Source organism: Tachypleus tridentatus, chromosome 13 (genome assembly GCF_004210375.1).
Source record: "Tachypleus tridentatus isolate NWPU-2018 chromosome 13, ASM421037v1, whole genome shotgun sequence".
Classification (NCBI taxonomy): domain Eukaryota; kingdom Metazoa; phylum Arthropoda; class Merostomata; order Xiphosura; family Limulidae; genus Tachypleus; species Tachypleus tridentatus.
Window position 1 is genome coordinate 142,990,378 of NC_134837.1, and position 27,031 is coordinate 143,017,408.

At 32.1% G+C, this 27,031-nt stretch overlaps 1 protein-coding gene across 1 annotated transcript in view; it reads right to left on the reverse strand.

Annotated features, from left to right (window-relative positions):
- The window catches only part of LOC143240563 (reelin-like), a 161,122-nt gene that overhangs the window by 74,856 nt on the left and 59,235 nt on the right, over window positions 1-27,031 (reverse strand). The window contains exons 23-35 of the mRNA XM_076483209.1: window positions 25,825-26,011; window positions 25,257-25,465; window positions 24,107-24,248; window positions 23,637-23,801; window positions 20,925-21,139; window positions 19,117-19,274; window positions 16,332-16,536; window positions 15,229-15,479; window positions 14,606-14,788; window positions 12,311-12,581; window positions 8,593-8,733; window positions 7,883-8,060; window positions 5,268-5,438 (exon numbers count right to left, since the gene is read on the reverse strand). Of these exons, the coding sequence (XP_076339324.1) occupies window positions 5,268-5,438; window positions 7,883-8,060; window positions 8,593-8,733; window positions 12,311-12,581; window positions 14,606-14,788; window positions 15,229-15,479; window positions 16,332-16,536; window positions 19,117-19,274; window positions 20,925-21,139; window positions 23,637-23,801; window positions 24,107-24,248; window positions 25,257-25,465; window positions 25,825-26,011 (2,476 nt within the window). The remainder of the gene's footprint in view (window positions 1-5,267; window positions 5,439-7,882; window positions 8,061-8,592; window positions 8,734-12,310; window positions 12,582-14,605; window positions 14,789-15,228; window positions 15,480-16,331; window positions 16,537-19,116; window positions 19,275-20,924; window positions 21,140-23,636; window positions 23,802-24,106; window positions 24,249-25,256; window positions 25,466-25,824; window positions 26,012-27,031) is intronic.

Below are 27,031 nucleotides of genomic sequence, written 5' to 3' on the forward strand. Positions count from 1 at the left end.
ATGCGAGTAGATTAAAAATTTAGAATTTCAAAAACAGAGATATCCTTTGTACTTAATAAGATTAGGAAACAAAGGAATATGGACCAACTTGAGGCACCAGAGCATCCAGAAAGAGATCTACACCATGTGGGAATATTATTTAGATGATACTGTGTGAGTATTAAAGTAAATTATTTTATAAATACAGTTACTGCAAGTATGCTTACATAACAGTATATGAATTAGTTTTTATGTAGTTCAACTGTTTTGAATTAACGTCATGTTACTCACACCTTCTGAATTTTTCTTGTTGCTTTAAGTGAGTCTTGTTACATCATAATGTCTCATAATTTGTAGAAAGTCCGAGGCCTCAGTCACACAATATACATATAAGCAACCAAGTTAGTGTATGTAAGTTGATAAAAGTTGGTTGGTTAGTTGTTTTGGTGTTTTATGGTACAAAGCAACTGGGCTATCTGTGCCAAACATCTGGTAAAAAGTTAAAATTAAAGTAAAATTATTAAAATTCATAAAAGGAAATTAAGGTAAAACAAAGTTTAATTTTTAATTAAAAACATAAATATCATTAAATGCAATTTTTACGTCTAGTCTACAGCAGTAAGAGAAAAACTACAGTAACACAAGTTGTAAAGGACTTTCTGTAGTATAACTGCAACTATCATAACTCACCAGGATAACTAATGGGTAAGTTCAAAAATCAGCATTAATCACCTGAAGTTGGCCTTTCTGGTCATGGTTTTGAGTTATTTGATGTTATGGCCATTTTCTAATTTCAAATTGAACTAGATGTACTTTGATTCTTAAAAGGGAATCACATTTAAAGAAAGGTCTAATGTATAAATTTAAAAAAATTTAAAGAGCATTAAAAAGATTAATGGCCTTTAAAAAACTAAAAACATTTCTAAGGTGGACAGTCACTACTGCCAATAACACTGCCTAACATTACAGATAAAACTTGGGAAAAAACATGTTTAAAATGGTGCCATCATTGAGAGTCATAACGACGGCAAGACATTAAAATCTGGCTTATTCTGACCTGAGTGTTATACAGACAACATATTGGTGCATCAGTCCCAGATAAAAGAAAGAGATGAGTTAAAAAACTGTGACCAATGCATAGTATAATTAAAACAACTTCCTCTTTCTAATCCTTACCAAAGCAAGAAGGCAATTTCCAATAGAGGGTTTTATTTTGAAAAGCTTGTTTTCATGTTGCTCACTCCAAGTGGACTACCAATTGGCATGGAGCTGAGCCTTGAATATAGTCTACATATGGAACAGGCAGAGCAGTGACAGTGCCAGAGTGGACATATTTAGCTATGGTGTCAGCGAGCCCGTTTCCACAAATACCAATGTGATCTGCTATCCAGAAAAACTGGATAGAAGTATATGTTAAAGAGAAATGGGCCAGTCAGTTTTGAATATTTGCAAGAACAAGGTAAGAATTAACGTGAAGTGATTCCAGGGCCATTAGAGAACTAAACGAGTCAGCATAAATAGTGCAATTTGAGTACTGCTTAGCTTCTATGTGATCTAGGGCAATAGAAATGGCATACAGTTTGGCAGTGAACACAGAAGCTGTAGAAGGGATTCTGCATGCAACCACCAATCCACAATAAACCATGGCAGACTCACCTGAACCAAGTGGATAGCAGTTTGAAGGATCTTGGGATCCTTCCCAGGCTTAGAGAAAGGTAAGACAATAGCCTGGTGCCAGGCATCAGGAAAAAATTCTCCTGCCAGATCCAGTTAAAAACAATCAGAATAATAACAAGAGAAGCAAGAGATAGATGGCACAGCATTTTGTAGTGTACATCATCAGGTCTGACTAATGTACTGCCAGACCAATGAAGGGCCAGTTTAAGTTCCACCAGTGTAAAGAGATAATTATAGTCATAGAGACAATCAGCTTGAAAGGAAAGAGGTGATCAGTCTGCCCGAGTCTTGATGGCAAAGAAGGTGGAGGATGACGCAGAAGTGCCAGATACCCGGAAAAAAGCTTTCACATAGAGTATCAGCAATGCTCTGGGTATCAGCTACTTCCTGGCCATCAGAGAAAAAGATTGCCCACTGATCTTATGAATGTTGTTTCATATGACTTTGGAACTGGTGATAGAAGATATGCTGATTGTGAACTAGATCCAAGATTCCTTCTGGCTGAGCATGTGTACGGGCCTGCTGGAAAGTGATGTGGTCCGAGAGTGTGGGATACCTACAAAAAGTATCCCAGGCCTGTTTTTGAGCCTACCATGCCATGTGGCAGGTACAATTCCACCATGAATGAGGATATTGTGGAAAACATGTGTCGAGGTTTTAGGAATACACTGAGCAGCTGCCTGTATAATACAGTCAGTCACTGCTGCCACAAAGTCATTTATTGATGGCCTACAGATGATGGCAGGATCAACTTCTGCAAGAGCAGTGAAAGAGGACCACTTTGCTTGAGCCAGCTTCCACCGGGGCACATGGGTTTGGCATTGACCACGGCCAGTCTCTCTCAAAATTAGAGGAAAATGATCACTGCCTCGTGGATTATTGTCAGCCCTCCATGAAAAATGGGAGAATAATGAAGGGGAGCAAACTGAGAGATCAATAGCAATAAAGGACTTACTAGGTGCATAAAACTAAGTAGAAGAACCTGTATTGAAAAGAGAAAAGTTGTGATCAGAGAGTATACGCTCTACAGAGTGACCCCTCCAATCAATATCAGCACTTCCCCAGATGGGATGATGTCCATTAAAGTCCCCCATAATTAAACAGGGAGACAGCAACTGTTCAATGAAAGCATCAAGGTATGATTGATCATAGGTTTCTCCATGCAACAGGTAGAGTAAACAAACAGTGATGGTACGACCCAAGGAAACATGGATGGTTATGGCCTCCAAGGGTGTGTCGAGTGGCAAAGACAGGGTGGGCACATGCTGGTCAACCTACAATGTCACCCTTCCATGCATTCATCCATCATACAGTCTGTCATTTCTGTACAAAGCAAACTGCTGAAATATTACTGTATCAGCAGGTTTCAGAAATGTTTCTTCTACAAAAAGACATACAGGATGGTAGGAAGCAATCAGTGCTTTGATGTCATCCTGATTAGAATGTAAAACTCAATAGTTCCATTGTATCAGGTGGCCATTTATATTTATGTGAAGGCAAATTGAGTGGAGTGCCCTTCTGTTTATAACCATGTCTTTTTTCTTTACTGTCTTTATTCAAGGGATGTCAACCTCCACGAATCCTGCCCTGGGTTTATTGGGCAGGTCTTTGTTGTTGGAAGAGGATTTCAGCAACTGAGGACATGAACAAGTGATAGTTTTGCATCTTGGGGTGGGAGAAGAAGATGTACCCGTGGAAAAGTCCGTACCTGGAACAAAAGGAAGTGGATCTTGGGGTTTGTTGGAATGAATGTCAGGGGCAGAGATGGGTGTTGACATTGATTCATCAACTTTTTAACTATAGAGGTCAAAAGACTTTTTGTATGGTTTGAGAATGATTCTTTTGGAGCCACAGAGAGATCTGTCTGCACTTCCACTATAGTAATGAAATGAAGTGCAGCAGCATACATCCAAGATGAAGTGGTAGACAGCAACTTTCGAGCCTCAGAGTAATTAATGTTTTGAATCATCTTCAAACGTTGCACCTCCTTTTTCTTCCAACCATTTAGGGCAAGAATGAAAGTAGCACAGGTGAAAGCCATTGCAATTGATGCAATAATGGTCTGTTTCACACTCATAAACATTGTAGTCCTTGCCACTGCAACTAGCAAGGAACCATGACATGATGTCTTCAAGTGACTGAACCACTGACACTGGAAACATCTGAGAGGGTTTGAAATGTATGGTCATATCCTGCAATTAAGATAACCTGCCTTGATGGTGGCAGCTGGAAGCAGCAGTGTAAATGTTAGAATGAGGACATTGGTCAGTATCATAATTCCATCTTTGAGAGTGGAGATATGCCTCACTGCAGAAACTCCTTGGGTGGAGAAACCAGCAAGAATCTATGACATGTGGATGTTTCCACCAATATGTCACCAGATCGAAGCTTCTTTACTGACTTTGGAGAGCCAGCAAGTCCCTCTAGTCCCTTCTGAATGAAAAGGGAGATATTTGCCCTAAAGGTGTGTCTAAAAGAGAGCATAGTATAAGAAAATGAGGTACAACAGGTGTTAGAGATGTTGAAGATTGCTGCTCAGAATCCTTAAGATGTGATCGTTTACCTATGGACTATTTTTTTCACTATTTAAGTTTTTATTTGGAGGATCCATCATAAAAAAAGGAATATTTTGGTGCCCACTGACCCCACCCACCATGGAGCACTACAGGGGATGCACTACAGTGTCAAACAAGGACACTGCAGCAATGCCAGTGTTTTGTGAACATTATATACCCAAACACCAGCATCAGATACAATGTCCACAAAACCTGCTGAGAACATCCAACAGTGATTGACCCAAGGGGGGCCACCCAAGGCTACCCATCTACAGGAATTCAAAGCCAAAATGGTGTGTTAGGGTTGGATGCCTCAAACACGTAGGTGGATGTTTAGATCCCAGAGAAGGTAAACTTAAAGAACAGAACATTCCCTGGGAGGTCCCCTCACTACATACAAGAATCCACACCAAGGGATTGAGAAAATTAAAAGTGAAAGTGAAGTTAGACTGCATGTGAGTTTAGCTGTAAGGAGTGATTTTTAAAGTGCATTTCACAGCTTGTATTGTACTGACAGAGATATATGAGAATAATCTGTCTTATCAAAGTATTCTGCAGTTATTAAACCCACCAGTGGGGATTTTAGTAAAAAAAGAGACAATTATTTAAAGATCTGGATACAACTGTGATAATCAATGGTGTAATGAATTTTGTTTACATATGTTTGACTCATTTTTAATATATTTTAAAACATGGAGATTGTGTGTTGTTCATTCATTGTTAAAACTTATTGCCAACAAGTTACAGACCTCTAATAAAACCTGACATGTGGCTATCAAACAAAGTATGACCTGATGTGGCAACATGGACTGTAAAAACATGATAAGACTCTAAATCATCCTAATATATTTAACCTCTGTATAGCAACTACAAATATTATTTTTCAGAGAAATAAAATAAAAAGGAAAATAAATAACTGAACTTAATGTGAAGGATATCTAATTAAATAACATATGTAGTTGATGATAAACAAAACATATGAGATGTAAGGGTAGATTTCTGTGGTCTTTACAAGTTAATATTAGTTCTCAAAAAAAGCAAGTTCAGTATACTAACCTTCAGCAAATGCCATGTAATTCCTCCATTGTTAGAGTACTGTAGAAGAAGACCATGAGCTCTAGTAATTTCAGAAGGAAGAGCACCACGACAACCAAACCTCACAGTGAACTGAACAAACTGTACTGTTGTTAGATCCAGGTCAGATGTAACAATCATTCTTAAGCTGTCCTGTATACATAACAATATTAACTGGTCACAGACTAAACAACTCACTAGAGTCTTATTGTTACAAAATATGTAAAATCAATTTATTATTTACAAAATATAATTTACAAATGTACAAACCTAGAAGTGTTTGTAAACACCAATTCTAATCAATAGTAAAAAAATATTCCTTTTATGTGATGCATTACAAAGATAATTCAAGCACACAGTTACTTGATCTTTGCAATAACTGACATTAAATATTTATGGTATGAAATATAAGACAAGGGATGGGGTAAGTGAAATAAAAACAACTGAGTGAATACAAACAAAACAATGATTACTAGGCAGGACTATTATAAAACTACCAAAATGAGATTAAAGTTGAAAAAGTAATCTGTATTCAAAAAAAATTGGATGAAGAAAAACTGTCTTTAAATATCATATAAAATCAAATCATACTTTGTTTGAAATTTAATAAAAAGTAAACATGCATGATCAGCAGTTATTAAGGTGAGTAACCATAAAATAAGGACAACACTTCACAGACAAGTACTGGTTCTTCCAAATCAGAAACATATTTGTTTGAAATGGTAAAACTGCATTTAGAGTTCATATACTCTCTCTCTCTCTCTCTGTACTGACCAATCAGAAAATTAGATCACAAATATGTGGAAGTACTCTCTCTCTGTACTGACTAATCAGTAAATTAGATCACAAATATGTGGAAGTACTCTCTCTCTGTACTGACCAATCAGAAAATTAGATCACAAATATGTGAAAGTACTCTCTACTTTATGTTATACTCATACAGAAATCCTACTTGCACAACAAAATGTATAACACAGTACAACCATTCTGTAAAACAGCATATAATTTCCATCTTAAGACGCTGCTACAAAAGGTCAGATCTAAGATTAAATTTAGCACATTATCTTGATCACATTTAATACATTTTGAGTAACAGTCTTAAAACATTCTATAAGTCTATAAATAGGAAATATACATTACAAGAGAGTGAAATATACATTAGTAGCACATCATATATGCAAAAGGTATTTCTGTTACAGAACTTTCGTGATATTAAAAAAATCTATAGAATTAAAACAAAAAAGAATTCTTAATAGCTGTGGCACTTCAAATTCTTTCAGGCAGGATTAGAGTAAATTAATCTATGAGACCTTTGATTCACTTTTTATTAGCTATATATATATATTTTTGCCAGAAATACCAAGTGTGAGGCACATGTATACATAATAAAATTTGGTACATATCAGGATCTCTATCAGCTTACCCTCAAATTTTAAGCAGGATTAGAATAAATTTAATCTGTGAGGGTTTGACCTCCAGAGACAAAAACTGTAATTAGATCTCAAATCAGTCAAAAGATGACAAAGCTATGAGATAAAAGTTTGTACTTGAAAAAACACACAAAATACAATAAAAAAACTCTGAGCTGTTATATGAACCATTGATCCACAGCTACAAAGGAATGAACACAACAATCATGATATGTTAAGCACATTCAGAAGATATACATTCTACAAGTTCTCAGGTTGTTAAATTGAATGTGCCATGTTATATCACCTAAAAGTCACTTGTATATGACCAATTACACACAAATTTTAGTTGTTATTCAACAACACCAATACAGCTATTACTTCAGTGATATGTTACAATAAAAAAGTGGTAAAATAATGGAAATTCTCAGACCAAAACCTAATTTTAAGAAGAGTGTCCTGCCATTAATTCCAAGTAGCTAACTGCTAATCCTGTACCATGTAAATAAGCACTTGTCTAAGAAAAAGCATCACATAGAGTAAAGTGAACAATCATATTTAATAAAAACTGTGTGGATTAAGAAAAAAGCAAACCTTATAAAATCTCTTTCTCTCTCTCTCTTTTTTTGATTTAACTAATAAAAATACTCAATAAAACATCAGTTATATATCCTGGGTTAACAAAATATATCCTATAAAAATCGGTTTTTTATAATTAATAAATCAAATAATAAGTAACTTACAGAATATTCAAACATATATCACTGGCCAGTAACATATACCCTACAGTTAGCTCTGCATCATTGAGTAACCAAGCATACTATATTAAATGCAGTTATAAATCAATGATTAATCAAACATGTTCTAGGAAGAGTCACTAACCAAACTGATATTTCTATAAAAAAGTCAGCTTGATATTACAGACTAACTAATTGTACCCAACAAAAATGTCAATTTTGTTAGTAAATTAAATGTCCCTATAAGAAAGTCAATTAAATATTGAAGTTCAACTAAATATACCTTATAAAATGTCAGTTATACATCACTGACCAAATAAACATACCCTACAAAAAAGTCAGTTCTGTAAAACTAATAAAAAATCTAATTAAAATGTCAGTTTTATATCACTGAACAATCACAAAATGGCATTTAAAAAATCATTTCTATATAATTAACCAACCCAATTACCTTATAGAATGCCAGGGCTGTACCACTGACCACAACACCACATCTGGTGCTAATTTCTGCTCCATACATTTCAGGCCAAAGTGTTGAGTTAAGTAATGGATAATCAAAGGTATCTTTCAGATCACATTGTCTTGGATAACTTGGAACACAGTATGGAATTTTAAATCCTGGATCACAGCTGAAATTGAGAAAAAAATCCACAAAAAACAGTTCTTACTGTATATTAATACTTGATGTCAAGTGTGTATAATAAATAAAGTCTTCAAACTAATAATAAAGTTTCAAATCTAAACATTCTATAAATTTTAAATAAAGCTATGAAAGATAATTAATGCTTCAGTGAAAATTAATTACTAAACATATTCCATTATCATTTAAAAATCTAATTGCTTGAATAAAATGTTTAATATTTTTAATGAACAAAAATTAAATAATTATTTTATACACTCTAAAGACAGAAAATAAATTACTGTTCAAAAGTTAAATATTGATATATTTGATCTATCTATAACAACAAAAAAATTAAAGAAGTAAAGTTAAAAAAGAAGTGTACTTTGTTACCAGAACCTATCAGAATAAGAAATATGTCATGAACCAATTATATGAAGAGGGTTCCAACAACAAAAAATAAAAATTCATTTCTTTTTACAAAATGTATAGAAAAGTAATAAATCTGTACTAAGGGCATTTTAAACACAAATAATGCTTACACACAATGTCCATGATTACAATACCCATGACCAGAACACATCCAAGGACAGCCATCACCCAAGTAAACATTATCAATAGCCCATTTTTGCCCAGTGGGTTTGTCAGAGGCTTCTTTCCAACGAAATCTAGTGGTAGGTGATCTATGAAAGGACAAAACTGAGAAGTATTTACTTCACATTCAAAGCAAACACAAATAATAATTACTTACAAGATTAACATATTCATGATCTAGATTCTAAAGGAGCATTTCAAAGAAAAAATTGAAAACTAGCCATATTTCTTCATACATGTTGACATATTTTAAATGCTTCAGTTTCACTAACATTTTACAGCCAAGAAACATATACAATGAAGTGAATCAATATCACAGTTCTATCAATCAAACTAATGAATAACATGCAAAACAATGTAGAAATGACAAGAAAGTTTACAAGTATCTTCTATTCAAATTTTGCATTGTGTGCATGCAATCATTTTACTGAAATATAGTATTGTATGTCTACAGTCTTAATAGTGTAAACTTTTTTATGTGAGAGCAGCATATTACTATGCACATTTTATAGAATTAATAAAAAGTATATTTCACAAAATTTAATGAAAATTATCAAAAAGAAACTTTACTCTACAGTGTGTTTTTCTTCATTCTTCCTCAAGACCATGTCTGCAGGGCATAGGGGTAAACGTGTCACTTGACCCCCACTTTGGTGAAAACCATATGCCCTTGGAGGAAGATTGAAGAAAAAAGGAAAAGAAAAAAAGAAAAAGGGAAGGAAAAAAAAGGAAAAAATGGGAGGAAAAGGGAAGAAATATGGATCAGACAGAGAGACAGAAAAATCACTGTAAGAATATTAAGATTAAGATTTGACTTTTGTTTCTTCTTCACTCATTTCCTTACCATCAGAGCATGAGCATATGCATGTCAGTAAACAATTAAACAGTGGATCAAGTGAGATAATGCAATGACCAATGTAATTCTGTATCCATTTTTTTTCTTTTTTGTCTCATTATGGTTGAATAATGAATAAATAGTATAATTTGTTTCTGTTTTTCTAATTAATATTTATAAGATATATATATATAAAATATGTGAACATAATAAAATTTTCTGTTTTTATAATTAATATTTATCTTGTGATAGTTTTTTAGAATAAAAAGAATTTTTTCTTAATTTTTGTATTTTAATTTGATAACAAAAAATAATTTTTAATGGTAGTATTAAATGTTTATTTTGATTTAAAATGTATTTATATTTTGTGAATAATTAAATTATATTTATGACATTACATTTTGGTCATTTTTTTGCATATTTTAGCCTGACCAGGGCATGTGGCCATTTTAATAATCAGGGTACTACTGTTTACATTTTTTTATTCTTAATAACAAAGATATGATATTACGTTTTTGAAAGGGTCAGGGTACTGACCTCACAGTAGGGAAACCTGCACTGTAGGCCTGCTCAAGACAATGCATGTTGCTACACATTTTTTGGCCATTTGTTTAAAAAATCAAAATAACAGTATCTATACTATCCTACTTATACATGACTCAAAAACTTTAATGTAGCAAACATACTAGTAAAGTATGGTATATGTTATATATCACATAGTCATATCTGCCTGCTACTATACCCATAAATCAAATATTTAAATTAAAAGTCTAAAAAATGAAAAATTTAGATACACATTGGATCAGTAATGATGATTATTTCAAGTTTTCTATATGTAGTTTGTTTTGTGATAATAATAATTTCTACTGAATAAACAGAGTAAATAGCAGATCTGAATCTTGATGGATATAGTAGTAATGGTCACTAGACTTAAAAATAGAGAAAGCAGAATTCAGAACATCATAAACTTTTCACTAATTAATCCTTTCATTTACAGACTTCTCTTCTCTGAATAGGCTTAAATATGGCTGTTCCCAGTCTCTGGCACAAAAACATTATTTTTCTTAAATCAGTATCACTTTACAATTAACATTGAGTTTTCTGAGCTGCTTAAGGTGGTTTATCAGCTAAATTCCTAATGTTTTGAGTTACAACAATAATAATTAAAAAAATTGTTATCTATGTTATCTTTGGATGCTTTAACTATTGAACTGTTAAAAGGATACATGAAGTCAATTAGCTTTTTACAATGTTTAAACACCAAATTACTTTGTTGGTTACATGATAACTGCAAATAAATATACCATAAACACTACAATTAATCCCACTAATTACTGCTGAGATCTTCTATATATTCTACAGAGGAAATGACTGGCTTCATCCACTATTTTTTGGTTTGTTCTTTACATTGAATGTTGTAACAAAGTTACTTAATAAATGCACATGGACCCTACTGGTGGTGAACAGTATCAAAAACCTAATTTGACAGTTAAGCTGTATAGATATGTTGTTCTAAAAATGTTTCTTATATGCACATTCATAGAACAAATAAAATTTCTGTGTATTGTTATTACAATGGCTATTTTCCTTTAACACATTCAGCTAGCTAACCTAGTGAATTGATTTAATGACATGGAGATGATCTGATTTAAGTGTAGTTAGCACTATGTATTCTGTTTATTTTCCTAATATTCATATATATAGATGCTATCAGATGCTGAGATGGAAGTATAAAACATTTAGCAATTCAGACAATGTCAAAAAATATCAAAATAAACACTATATTAACACAGTATTGAGAATCAATATTATCTTAATGTACTGCATGTGAAATTTATTACTTATTCATTGTATGTGAAGAATACGAGGTCTGTTCAAAAAATACGCAGACTGACGTCATAAAACAAAATGTACTTTATTTAGAAGTTACAGGTCTGGGACCCCTTCAAAGTACTCTCCTCCCCAACGCACACACGTATCCCAACGGTGTTTCCACTTGTTGAAACAGTCCTGGTACGCTTCTTTTGTAATGTCCTCCAGCTCCTTCGTCGCATTTGCCTTAATCTCGGGAATTGTCTCAAATCTTCTTCCTTTCAAGGGTCTTTGAGTTTGGGGAACAAGAAAAGATCGCAAGGAGCAAGATCAGGTGAGTAGGGGTGGTGGGGAAGAACAGTGATCGAGTGTTTGGCCCAAAACTCACAAGTTCTGAGGGCCAAATTTCGCAGCAACGCGGTGCATCTTCAATTGTTCGGTCAAAATCTCGTAACAAGATCCAACTGATATCCCACACTCTTCAGCAAGCTCCCTGACAGTCAGACGTCGATTTGCCCACACCAGGGTGTTGATTTTGTCGACGTGTGGGTTGTCTGTTGACGTGGAAGGACGTCCAGGACGCTCATCATCTTCAATGGACTGTCGACCATCCTTAAAACGTTCATGCCACTTGAAACATGCTGTACGTTTCATAGCAACATCGCCATAAGCCGTGTTAAGCATAGCAAAAGTTTCAGTTGCAGATTTTCCAAGTTTAACACAAAATTTCACAGCAAGTCGTTGCTCCTTCAGGTCATTCATTCTGAAATCCGCCAAACGAAAAAATCGCACTTCACTTAAAACCACGTAGCTAATACACAAATGAAGATATCTGCAATTGGGAAATGGCATCGTAATCAGCTGATCTGTGCGAACCTAGCGACATCAAGCGGATTCCCCTGGAACCAACTGGAGCCGCGCAATTGAAACAGTCCGCATATTTTTTGAACAGCCCTCGTAGTACAGTTATTGATACATATGAAAGACAACATAATTTCTGAAACTAACGCATAACATACATAGCTCGGTGAGGGAGGTGAACAGTCAGTCTTGTCCAGTTTCCATACTGCTCTGAGAGCAGTGTACTACTTTGATGGTAGCTGCTACATCCTACATCAGATGGAACACATTCCTCTGCTACTAGTGACCATGTACGTCCTCTGTCTAATGAATATTCTAAGGCAACTGCATAAGGTGATGAATAACGATTACATGCCAAAGCCAAATCAAACTGGAGGAATGTGGCAGGAGTTATGTCAAAATCCCAGGTTTCAGCATAACGATTGTCAACTGTTAAAATATAAAAAATAAATATATATTTCGCAGCTTATACTATTGTACAAATATGTGTAAAAATTAATAAATTCAACATGCATTAAATAAATGTTGTACACACCCCACACACACTCATAAAGAGGTTTGAGTAGTTATATTAAAAGTATTTTAAATATGCAAATCAACAAGTCATGTAACAACTTTAGTTATATAATGTCATGTATCAGACCTAAATTTTGTCACAGTATTTTGTTGCCACCAAAACTGATGCATTTAGGTTGTTGATTTAGAATTTACATGACAGGGATATCCCTAATCCATAAAGGAATTGAAAAACAAAAGAATATAGATCAACTTAGGGTCCCAGGACCATCCAGAAAGCAACCTACAATAACTTCTATCCCAAATGCAGTAAGCAAAGTGTGATGTCTCTTAACAGGTAAGGAACCACAAATGCAAACATCAATAACAAAACCCATACATTTTTTCCAAACAATAGTACTTAACATATTGAAGAAAGATATTCATTTGTAAAAGAGGACACTCCTCCTGCACAACCACTATATACATGAAGCAGCTAGAGAATGAAATAGGAATTCATGCTGAGATTAAGAAAACACTTGTATTCATTTTCACACAGATGTATTAAAAAATAAAGCCAATATTTAATAGAAGATCATCCCCAGTCTAAATATACAACAAAAGTAGTTTTACTTAATAACTTTATTATTCAAAAATAAAATAAAATACTGTAAGACTAGGAACAGTGTTAAACATTTAACACATTTTGATGTCTTACTAATGATGCAGGTGAATATGATGTGATGAAAGATGTCCAAGATACTGTTAAGAACATCATACATTTTCTGAATCATATGCTTGTTACACAATTAAATTAGTCATTAAAAATCTGTTTCATAATAAATAAATATATTAAAATACAAATATTTTAATCTGCAAGATACTCATAATGCTATAACACCAGTGCTTTTAAAAGGTGGACCTTTCTTTTCCTGAGTTAAACTGGTAGAATAAATCATTGCTCTTCTTATAAAGCAGATCCAAATGCAAAGAACTTTTGAGTTTATTCTTTTCTGTTTCTCAATTTTTAAAAAGCAGTTTAAACCATTTTAGCTCCAAGACATGAGCCAGCCAAAATATATATGCTATTTTCTCAAACCAGTACTGGGTATAACATAAATCTATGAAATGGTATATTATCATGGGTGAAAAAATATAACTTAAATGGCTTTAATAGTGTTCATAATTCTTGAAAAGATAAAAAAGCTTATGAATCTGATGACTATATGTCATAATAGTCATTAATTACTTGTATAACTGACAATGTTTTTGAATAATTGGCAATGTTTGTAGGTTACTCTTATGAAAATCTTACAATGTTTACTAACACCAACTCTGGGAAAATAAACCATGACAATGACTTCTAATAATTGAAACAATGTGACATATTGTACAAACAATGGAATAGTATGAAACCACAATAACACAGCATAGCAGAATATATTATTTAAGAGAAGTATATTCTCTTTATTATTTTATTCAAAAATTGAATTCTCCTTCTATGTCTTAATCCCATATCAGGAGATACTATAACCAATTTCATCTTTTTCTCCACAATGATATAATACTTAATCCTTAATCCCAACTAATTTGTGGTCAACCAATGATCTTGTAAGCCAAAAACTCTTACGCACAGCCCATACAACAACCATGTAGGTTGAGAATGTTCAGTAATGGGGATTTGAACTCACAACCTTCAGATTAAGAGTTGAGTGCCCTATCCACTTTGCCATGACAGGCTCTAAGTATTATAACCAGTTATACAAATTAAATGCTAGAATCTTCAGACATATTTCTGATAATTTAATCAGTTGAAAAACGTTTTTGAATAATGGTGATTATAATTATTTCATGAAGAAACACAATCATTCTATATGGTCATCAATAGATGATCAATCATCTCTTTAATATCTCATAAAATTTTACAATGAAGCTTAATTCACAGAGGAAACACTTACTGAAGTCACTTGAAAAAATGAGAGCAGTATCTTTAGCTTCACAGGCAGAGTCAGGAACTCCATGCTTTGTGACAAACCAGCTGTCTTTCTGCATGGGTGAGAAACCATCCTGAAATCCTGTTTTACGACTTTGGTGTGCATGAATGAGAACATTATCTACAGCCCATTCTGCTTGAGGTTTACCTGAAAAAAATAAACTAAAGTGTAAGCTATATGTTGTTTTTTAAGGAAAAACAACCACACATTTGAAAAGTAAATCCAAAATAGATCACAATTATAAGACAGCACATTTTAACCTGTTTAAGAACATAAAAACCATTATTTAGTATAAGCCAATTTTATTAATGTTCAATATGAAGGATACATAAATGATTATCACTTCTTTAAATGTATAAAAAACAATCAATGCAGAGATAGAGAAAAAGAGTAAACTATCTTCTATGTATATAAGTTTATTGTTTTGCTAAAAATACATCAGTATAAATATTTTTCTCTTAAGAAAAATACCAAGTCTAAATGTTATTTTTTTATACTGGATTTTACTTGCTCTATGGATAATGTTATAACTTTAGAAATATTAAAACTGCAATCAATCATTCAAACAAGTAAAAGAAGTAACTAACTTCCTTGTGTGTTTCTTAATGGTTGATGCCATCTGAAACTTGTTGCAGGGAACTTAGCAGCCTCAGGTAAGTCTACTACTACTGTAGAACTTGTGTGACTAAACACCTGATGATCAAGTTCTCGAAGCAAATGCCAAGACAGACCATGGTTCACAGAATATTCAAGATATACATTTTCTCTACGATGATGAGGAGCTCGGCAGCTAGGTAGATTTTTGTCACTTCCAATTTGAATAACAAAATGCACAGTGCTATACAGAAAGTTAAAATATAAAAAATTATTTCAGTTTATTCTTACACTATTGAATAAATTATAACATGAAGTAAAAGATAAGCTAAACCTGCCTTATGTAACCAAACTTATTTTTGTTTGAGAGGCTTAACACAACAAGCCACACAGAGTAAACAGTAAGTTTTCATAAGGAAAATACTACAAAACTGTCAATATGACACCTTATTAAAACTTGTCCAACCAAAACTACATAATAGTTACTTTTCTTTTTGATTTCAAAAATGTTGGCCATTCAACTTCTTTAAATTACTTTTTTCCCTTAAAAAATACATGACAAGGTATTGGTTTTATTTATTTATTTCAAGATTATCTAGCTAAGTAAACAATTGTTACATCTATGAAAATACAAGCACCATGTGTTGTTAAAGCTACATTCTGCACATGCAGTAAATTTAATGATGTTCAAGATTCACAAATGAAGAAGAATAATGGTAAAATACTAGATATTATGTTCTAAACCATGTGCTGTTAAAGCTACATTCTATATAGGTATTAGGTTTATTGTTATTCAGAATTCACATACAAGGTAAAATACTCATAATTATGTATAAACAGGAGTACCTTATAACCAGTGATGCCTAGAAAACCCACTTGTAGAGAAAAATATATATGTAAAAATGGCTCATTCAGGTTGAGAAAATATTTTATGCAGAGGAGCAAACAACGTTTCGACCTTCTTCGATATTTTGTGTAGAGGAGCGAACAATGTTTCGACCTTCTTTGATGACTGAAAAGGTCAAAACGTTGTTTGCTCCTCTACGTAAAATATTTTCTAAACCCAAACGAGCCGTTTTTACATATACAGGAGTACCTTATACTTCGTGTGTCTAAGTCTATTGTTCTTGCTTCTCTTGCTACATTTCCACTAAAGTACAATGACTGATCCAGAGATAGAGTTCCACATCCTGTGCCCAACTTTCCACCATGAATTTCTTCCCAGGCTTTACTAAATCCACCAGAATCAAACCTATCTGATATTCCTGGCTCATTTTGATTAGCAGCAGTGCAGTTGATACCTAAATGATTGAAAAACTGCATTTTTTTGGCAAGAAAATACTAATTTCTCCATTCTCTTTGGACAGGAAATCCTTTGAATGAGAAAATACCTTTGTACTATTGATAATACTGTTTCAAATTATACCTAGTATCTTGGAATAACATAACTGTAGTCTAATAGATGATTGAGTTAACTCTCTCAACACCAGCTTGTACGATTTGACTGACCACATGACCTCAATGTACTCATTTAAAGTTTTTATAGAAATGATATTTCTAATATTCAATATTTGGCAATTTTTCAAGTAATATTATATGTCTTTCACACATAAAAAAATCATACCTTTAGTGAATTATTTTTAATAAACTAAAATAAAGATTTATCCATAAATATATTGAATATTTGTTTTGAATAAGTCTGTGTGCAAAGTAAGTTTCACGTTAAGGTTACAAACACTTTTACTGATCTCAAATTTCTTTTATGTAATCAACAGAACTTCTTAAATACATTTCAAACATATTTTTCCAGTAAAACTTTATATTTTACATGTTATTTTATCTGCCCTCTCTCAAAATGGGATCAGTCAATTTGACTGACCTTGTAACCACTAAAAACATTGAAATAAATTTAAATTACCCTTTTTTTTTTCTAAAGTTACTTCAAATTGTAATTTAAAACTATCATACATTCGTTTATCCTAAGTAGTTTTAAAATCATAACACTATACATTTATTTATATTTAAATTGCATTATTGCCCTATGAACAGTGTTTAACTATTATCCTTGTCAATATTAGTCATAATTTGCTTGGGTCATGTTATGTTATGCTATCAAATTACATTACCCATGAGAAACTATAAGCTGCTTGCATGCATGCCTCATGAAACATTTATATCATATTATTATTATTAATTTTGCTTAATCTAATTAAGATTAGGGATCTTTTTACACTTGAGTTGCTTTTATAAAAAAAAAAAAAAACATGAAAAGAAAGAAATAAAATACTTACCCAAACTTCTGTTTTACCTGCTGTTGATTATTGATGAAATCTAAGTCTATTTTGATATACTAATGGTAGTAATGCAGTAAACAGGTAGTTTCCTCCAACAATCACAGTTTTTCTGGCTTTCTAACTATGAGACAAGAGTTGTTACAAATTCACCAAAGCTAGCCACTGTGATTCCAGTGAGAACCAATGTTGTATTATAAGTGAAATTGGCACTTATTTGGTAACAGAGCTATCAAATAGAAAATCAAACACTACTGCCACACCCACCTGTTTCATCCTCTTTTTTAGATTTGTTAATAGTTCTCTTAAGTTTAATTACACATTCCTAATCTATAATTAACAGAAAGTCAAGGTTTTCATCCATCAATTGACATTTTGTTCTGAATAGATGAAAACCTTGACTTTCTATTAATTATAGATAATGAATGTATAATTAAATTTAAGAGAGAACTATTAACAAATTCTAAAAAAGAGGATGTAACAGATGGGTGTGGCAGTATGGTTTTGATTTTCTATTTGATAGCTCTGTTACCAAAAACAATGAAAGCTATAAAACATATGGTTGGTTTGAGCAAGGACAATTTTATAGTGAGTAATTTACCTTCACTTTTGTATTTTTCCAAGAGGTGGTAAATAAAATAAAGGAGTCAAGATGCCTCAAAAAAATGTCACACCAGGGGAGATTTGGGATTTTTTAATACTGCCTTGTAGAATTGAGAAGTTAAAACTTACGTACTATTAAAATTTGGATTATTAGTTAACATAGTAATTGATGTAACATACACAAAAACAAGTGAAATAAAACTGCAAATGTAAGACACTAAAAGTTTATTTCACGTACAGAAAAGGATACTCAGAGTGAAAGAGGGTTAAAATTACTATATGATGGGTATAGATGGCATAATGGGTAAAATACACTTGGTACTAAAACATTACGATGACAACTGAAACCAGTGTAATTATTGTCTGTTTCATGGTAACATTTCAAAATTAAACTATATCCTAAATTAAATAACTGTATAATTACTTTTGCTTAACCCTGTACAAAATCCTTACTAACTTTTGCAATGTGGACTCCTAAGTATAGCATTTTCACAAATTCAAGATGCCTTGATAAGGTCATACTCTTATTTAAAATTAAATTTCAAATGCACAAATCTAATGCAATATCATATCTCATTACAAAAAATTCATTAATACATATTTTTAATAACACTTTGAACATCACAACTTGTAAAATATTTGTTTATAAAGTTCTTTTTTAAAACAGTGTCTCAAAAGCAGATACATTTTTAATGTATTACAATCAAAACAATTATAAATATTTTACATTTTAATGGAGTAAAGCTAATTATATAATTTCATTTAGACAATTTTTTGATAAAGAAATATTTATGTTGAACTACTTAAATAAAAAATCCAGCAGATATATACCTGTCCAACAATGTAGAGACTCAAACAGTTCACTTGTCTAAGTTAGGCACTTGAGATATTAAAATACTGTACACTTTTGATTAGATTCTTTTATTTTGACTTATTCTAGAAATTTACAGCTTTTTTTTGTATTTGAGATAATAAAAATTGCAGTACCTTTATAGTGTGTATCACATATGCATTTTCCATTATTGCAGTGTCCATGACCTAGGCAGTGACTAGGACATGGTGAGCCCACATAAATTTCATCAAGAGCAAACACTGGTGGATTTTTTATCCCATCTAACAGTTGGATCCATCTCAGCAAGGTTTGGCTGTAAGTAAAATGATATAGATTACCTCAAGAAAAGATATCTGAAAACTATATACTTTTCAAGAATAACTATCATATGCAACATAGTAATCTGGTTATCATCATTATTCTATGAACCACATTGAAAGCATGAAAAACAGTAAATCCATTTCTTTAAAATCAAAAATATTCTTACTGGCAAATTTCACAATACATTATATGATTGGGAATTTAGTCAATGAAACATATTTTTAAGTAGCACAATAAGTTTGTTAAATACTGTAAACAAAACGTTTGTATATTCTATCACACGTTGAAATTCAAAAGGAAATTATTGCTGGTCAGTCCTCTCACTGCACGTGTGAGATGGTCTAAGAACATAAAGAAAAACTAATTAATATTTCCAAAAATTAAAATAACACTATGAAAAATGTGTTAATTTTTTTGTGAATATGCAGTAATTTGCTACTTTCCAACAGACTATTTCAATGTACAGACACAATGTGAAACTTCCAAACTCATATCTTTGGAGATACTTAATGAAAGTCAAAATATATGCCTGATCAAAAAATTCATGAAGACCTGTACTCTTCATTTATAATTTCAAAATACACGAGATATTAAATAGAAGACAAGCCATGCCTAAAAGTAGAGAGCAAAGGAAATCATTCTACATGTAAATAAATACTACAGTTGCAATAAAGTTGAAATAATAAGGTACAGTTGCTAAGTAAGTCCATCTCAGTTGATGACAATTAAACCTTCAAGCTGGCCAAGATACTGTGAAAAATAAATGAAAAAAATTATTGAAAAACTCAAAATTAATATATATTATGGTTAAGAAATACATTTTAAGTTATCAAATCATGTTTTGTATTTTTAAATAATGGAAAATTCAGAATATTTTTATCTTTAAAAAAATGTTGAGCCTTTGAACTTAATAGAGTGATTCTGAAAAACAATTTTAGTGACATAGTTTTCCATTGCCTTTATCACTCACACTTAAATATGATGAATTTGTACATGGAACTATGTGCTTAAGCCAGATACAATTCTGGATAGCTTTAACAGTTCTCTTTGGAATGAAGTGTTTGTTTGTTGCTAAGCACAAAACTACACAATGGGCAATGTGTGTTGTGCCCACAATGTGTACTGAAACCCAACTTCCAGCATCAAAAGTCCTTACTTACTGCTGAGCCACTGCAGTTTTGTTTGGAAACAAACTAGACTAATTTTCTCATTAAGTGATATATAGCTACATAAAGTAACATCTCATATTACTTATAACTGGGATTATTAGAGTAAGATTGCTATAAAATTGCAGTGTCTGTAAAATCATATCAAAAGATTTACTTGCCTAAAGTGAGCTATTACCTTTATCACTATGGTATGTATTCCTAGCACTAGTAGTATTCTACAAAGTATAAAAATCAAAACGTATTTCAAAGATATGATGATATTATAGGTTTTTTTTCTTTTGTTTTTTTTTCCTGAAGTGAACTAACATCTTTATCACTATGATAAGTCTTCACTAACATTCCTGGCACCAGATGGGTGCTGTGAACTACATGGATAAAAATTTGTTTTTGATAAACATTTAATGAAACTGCAACAGATATCCAGATGAAGTACAATTACTACATTTGTAATACCTATCATCATTCAGACTTACTTGGTGCTCATCTTGTAAGACACAGGAACAACCACACGAGTCCAATGACCATGAAGACCACTGTAGTAGATACTAGCATCATGGAATGGACCACTACAGCCAATATCAGGAAAGCAAGAATCCTGAGCAAGGTTCCAAGTGACTCCAGAGTCATGGGAATATTGTAATTGAACAGAACCAACCCATCTAAATTCTTTCAAACATCCAACACTTATCTAATAATGAAAATATAGTGTTGACAGTTGCTGACAAAGACTTTCATTAAATTCAGAGTAAAAAGATATGATTACCATGGTCACAAATAACAACACTCCCTAGTAAAACACTTCTTTTATAAGAAAATTTATATTCCATTTACACCATTGGATATACCCTGCTGGCCAAAATCTTAAAGGCCAATGAACATAAAGAAAAAATATGCATTTTGCATTGTTAAACTCAACCACTTATTTGAGTAGAGCTTTGCAAGATGAAAATAAGAAAAGGGAAAATAAAAATAAAGAACTTTTTCAGCATTCAATATGGAAAATCTGAACACTATGAAATTAGCCTAGAAGCTAGCTGGTCAAAAGTTTAAGACCATACTGAAACAAAACGTTAATCGATAAACACATAACAAAATTTAGTCATTTGTGTTCAAGCGTTAGCATCGTCAACATCTCCCACTGACATCTCCTGGGATACATTGGGTAAAAACATGGCAAAGGCTAAAAAGTTGACGGAGTTTTAACGTGGCAGAATTGTCGAGCTCCAAAAGCAAGGTCTCTCTCAACGTGCCATTGCTGGTGAGATTGGGCATAGTAAAACTGCTGTTGCAAATTTCTTAAAAGACCCTGAGTGACATGGAATGAGAATTTCAAGTGGTCAGCCTAAGAAAATTTTGCCAGCATTGAGAAGGAGGATTCGATAAGTTGTCCAGCAAGACACTAGCCAATCATCAAACCAGAATGAGGGCCTTCATGTCACAGAATGCAGCTCAAGAACAATAAGATGGCATCTACGAGAGAAAGGCTTTAAAAAATCATAAACGTCTTCAAAGGCCACACCTCTTTCCACACCATGAAACAACTCGGTTAAACTTTGCTGAGAAACATCAAACATGAGACGTAGAAAAATGGATGAAAGTTTTGTTCTCTAATGAGAAAAAATTTAACCTGAATGGTCCAGATGGCTTCCAATGTTACTGGCACGATAAGGATATTCCACCAAAGACATTTTCTACACGACACAGTGGAGGTGGTTCCATTATGATCTGGGGTGCTTTCTCCTTCCATGGAACATTGGAGCTTCAGGTTATACAGGGGCATCAAACAGCAGCTGGCTACACTGGAATGTTGGAGAGAGCATCCTTATTGACTGAAGGCCCTCGCTTGTGTGGAAATGACTGGATCTTTCAGCAGGACAATGCTGCAATCCACAATGCCCACAGGACAAAGAACATTTTCATGGTGAGTAACGTGATTCTTTTGGACCATCCAGCGTGTTCATCTGAACTGAACCCCATCGAAAATGTTTGGGGGTGGATGGCAAAAGAAGTCAATAGAAATGGACGTCAATTCCAAACAGTGCATGATCTTTGTGAATTTATCTTCACCACTTGAAATAACATTCCAGCCAGCCTTCTGCAAATGCTTATACTGACCATACCAAAGTGAATGTTTGAAGTTGTTTGCAATGACAGCTGTGCAACTCACTACTCAGACCTCTTGTCGGGCATTTCCTACCCTGTTTAGGACTTTTTTTTGGTATGGTCTTAAACTTTTGACCAACTAGTATTTAGGATAATTTTGTAGTGTTCACATTTTCCCTATTAAATGCTAAAAAGTTTTTTATTTTTATTTTCTCTTTTCTTATTTTCATCTTTTGAAGCTCTACTCAAATAAGTGGTCGAGTCTAACAATGCAAAATGCACACTTTTCTTTATGTTCATTGGCCTTAAGATTTTGGCCAGCAGTGTACATGAACTTCAACATAAAAGTAATAAAGTTGAACTTCAAGTAAACAATTTAAATTAAATAGTTTTGTTGAATAAAGACAGGATTAATCATTCAAACATTAATAAGGATACACAGGTGTAATACATAATTAAATGCATAAAGATTTTAGTTAATAAAATTTTAATAAATAAAAATAGAATGGACACAGACTATAAAACTAGTGATTAAAATATATATCTATCAAAAGAACACAATAAAACTATAAAAAAGTCTCTAAATGCTTTTGAAGGATGAGTTCTTCTCTTGACAATCCAAAAACATTAAACATTTACAAAACCAAAATACTGCAGATAAAAAATAAACAAAAGTAAAAATATCATAATAATGTCAAAAATTTAAACTTGATTTTATATCTGAACTTTTACTGAAATCTCAAGAATTATAACAAACGTAAAAAAAAACCTGTTCCAAATGACACATACAAAATTATTCCAACTGTATAAAATACAATTGTAGAGGATTACATTTCAAAAGTCTCCAATCTTTTGTCTTTAGACTTTCAAAACAGTGTTCTCTACATTTGTGTTTTTTACACCAGGCTGTTGTCATCCATTCCAGTTTACTCACCATGAATATTCTGCCTAAGTAATCTGTCAAATAATACAAAAAATACTTTAAACATTTTATTGTTCAGCTGTGTTCTTTTTTAATAAAGACCTTCTGATTTATTAAAACTTTCCTTTAAACCTGATGCTTGCAGAACAAAGAAACATACTTTAAACTGTATAACATCAGATTCTAGAAGGTTTAAAGGTCGGCTGACAGCAAAACGGTGGTTTTCTTTTCCATCAAAAACCCAAACACTCTTTGTAGAGTTACAAAATGGTTTTTCAGAATACTCAGTTAATGCTGACCACTGGCCTTCACTTTTAGAAGAATCCTGAAATGCCCAAAATTAGTATAATTAGAATTAGTATCATAAGCTTAGCTTTATTACATTTTTTACAATAAACATTCTACAAATGAATGAGAAATATATTCAAATTTTAGTTATTCCAAATTTTTTCCAAAAGCAATATTTTTTGAATTAATATGCATTTTATTTATCATTCAAAGACAAAAATTTGCTATTTTTAAACTCCTAATCACATGATAAAAACATTATGGAAGATAATAATAATACAAAGTACAAAGTAATGTACTTTTATTCCCTAACCATCAAAAACTGATTTTACCTACACTGACCTGATATTTGACCTTGTCATTGTTCAAATACAGATCATCCAATGCCCATTGATCCTGACCATCACCAGAGTGTTGGGGTTGCCACCATCGTAGTCTTGTGCTGTGTGTCTTTGCCTTCAATGGAAGAGAAATATGCTCCATTCTAATTTAAAATGATATAATAATGTTGGTTAGAATGTATAACTCATAAAAATAGAGAGAAAATGATTTTGATAGAAGTATCAATGACAATAACATACACTTAATTACTATTTCATATTAATATAAAACTCAACACTAAATGAATAACTTTTAATGCATGATATTTTGAATATGAATGTATTTTACGTAACACACAAGATAAATGGCCAGGTCAAAGACCTTAACATTCAAGAACAGCTGTCCCTAACTTAGAACTACTGATCAGAGGATGGGCAATCAGAGAAAAGCACCCTTTACCTACATGGATACCTCATATTTTCAGCACTCAGATTATAGGGTACTGTCTTTTTGTGTTAACTTATTTCTTGAACCTATGTTTTCACATTGCATTGCTTATAGATATTTTTATGCAAATACTTTTGTATTCAGAGATAATACTTGTATTAATACATGTAGTGTATGAAATACCAGGGAATAAAATTACATGAAAGTTGAACTGAAACAAAATTTTATTAAATGTTAGAAATCAATTTATTTTTAAGCAATAATAAGTTATTGAATATCTGTTGTTTTTTTTTCTAATGAACTGCATCTTTAAAAATTATATTGGTCATATTTGATCTTAATGACATCTATTTCTTGGACATAAAACGTTTTTTTCTATACATTCAAAAATGACACACACAACAGTATATAGAATGTATAAAACTTTAATAAACTTTAATTTAAACATCAGTAAAATTGTTATAATTATAAACCTTTCTAATCGGTAATAGACTACTGAATTTTTTCTACTTAACTGTACCTTTGAAAGATCAAAGTAAAATTTTTGCATTTTTCATCACATCCTGTATTTTACTCCTTTCTACAGTTATTTTTTAGAGGTAAATTATATTCTAAATGAAACAAAATCATAATCATAGAAATGTTAAAGGAATTTTCCAATATTCAAAACTGAACACTCTGAAATTCGTTTAACTGAGAAAAACATTTTATAAAAAAAAATTACTTTGCAGATCTATAGTTTTCAGAGTAGAGTTCTCGTAGAATATCCCAGGTTATTCCTGCATCATTGGAAAATTGAAGAAGGACACTCTCATTTCTGCCAGTAGCATTGTTACAAAAAACAGGATCACCCCCACCAACTCGAATAAAAAACTGGATGAAATTCATGTCTTCTGTATCCATGTCAGCAGTTATCAATTGGCGTACCCCATCCTGATAAAAACAAACTTCAGTTCTAGACAACTAACTTTACAAAATTTCAAACATAAAAGTGTTATTATTTACTTCAATGTTTATTTGAAAAAATTAAAATACAAATGAACGAAAATTAGAAGAATATTTTTAAAAAAGTTGCAAATATGGCATATTTTAATTAAACCAATGTTTATGGGGGATGTAAAATCCTTGATGTTACTTCACACAAAAAATATATTTTAGCATTTTTACTGCCTATTATTAAAGAGAAGTATATACAAGTTCTTACTTTTAATTAATTTTCATGTTTTATATATATATATCTGGCATAACTTGAAAGTAGATTCAAGATACAAAGTTATCAAACAAATACCCACTTGATAAAAATACAGAGATGAACCAGAAGTGATAATGCCACATCCTTCATCACCCCAAGATACGGTTCCACCACTTATTTCAAAACCTTCTTCCTCTAATTTTTCAACAGATTCAAAGTCTTTCTTTTGAACAGCTTTTAGTTTTTCTTTAGGCAAACAGTTTGGACCATAAAAACCCTTATCACATCTGAGCAATAAAAACACAGTTTTTCCAATTAAAGAAGTGTTTCATAAAATTATAAAATAAACGACACATTTTAAGGAAACTCTCATATTAATAAATTTAGAATATATCTGACAGAATTATTCTTTAAAAAATGAAACACTGTCTTATAAAATATCTTTTTTTTATATAATATATTTCTACATCTTCATAAAAACACCTGCTCTGTGAAACTGAGCTTCTACTTAAGATGAGGATAACCTATTTTCTTCAATTAGATACATTATGAACATAATTTATCACTTGAAAACCCAGATTTACAGAACTTTAAATACATATAAATGTTAAAAAGGGTTAACCTTGAACTATCATACACTGTAATGTGTGAATTTCATTCTTTATAATTGGTGTCAGTACACTCTCTGAATAGTAACAAGAATTAGTCTTTAATTACTTTGCATCTTACAAAATTTAAAATGTTTCAGCATATTGGAAACCTGAAGATACCATAAAACCCAACAGAAAACTTTATTCAGGTTCTCTAAACCATATCAGAAAGTTCTTATGGTCTCATCATTGGTACCAAATCACCCATTTCATTTTTGCAGCCATTCAGGCACATCCAAGCTTCATGCAAGGATTTTTTTTTTCTCACCAATTTTCTCTCTTTCAGTAATGGACATAACAAGCAGCTTATGCATTTGCTTCTTCTCAAAAGTGAGACCTTTTTTAATTATTTTGTGAACAGTTGACTGAGATATATGCAACTTGTTAGCAGTCACTTTCTGGATTAGGGAGGTTTCCTCATCAACTAGTCTGTGAACTTTTGCATGAAATTAAGCTTTAATTTTGAACTATGTGGATTTATTCAGATGGTATACACCATATTACCAACTGCATAGCTAATGCACAAGTGAATGACTGTGCTGAAATGTTAGTCAATGGATAAACTTAAGCTCATCTAGAGATGTAACTGATAATGAACAGTGCGCACCAATAAACCTTACCAGTTTCTCAGAGAAAACCACATAAAACATCATTATT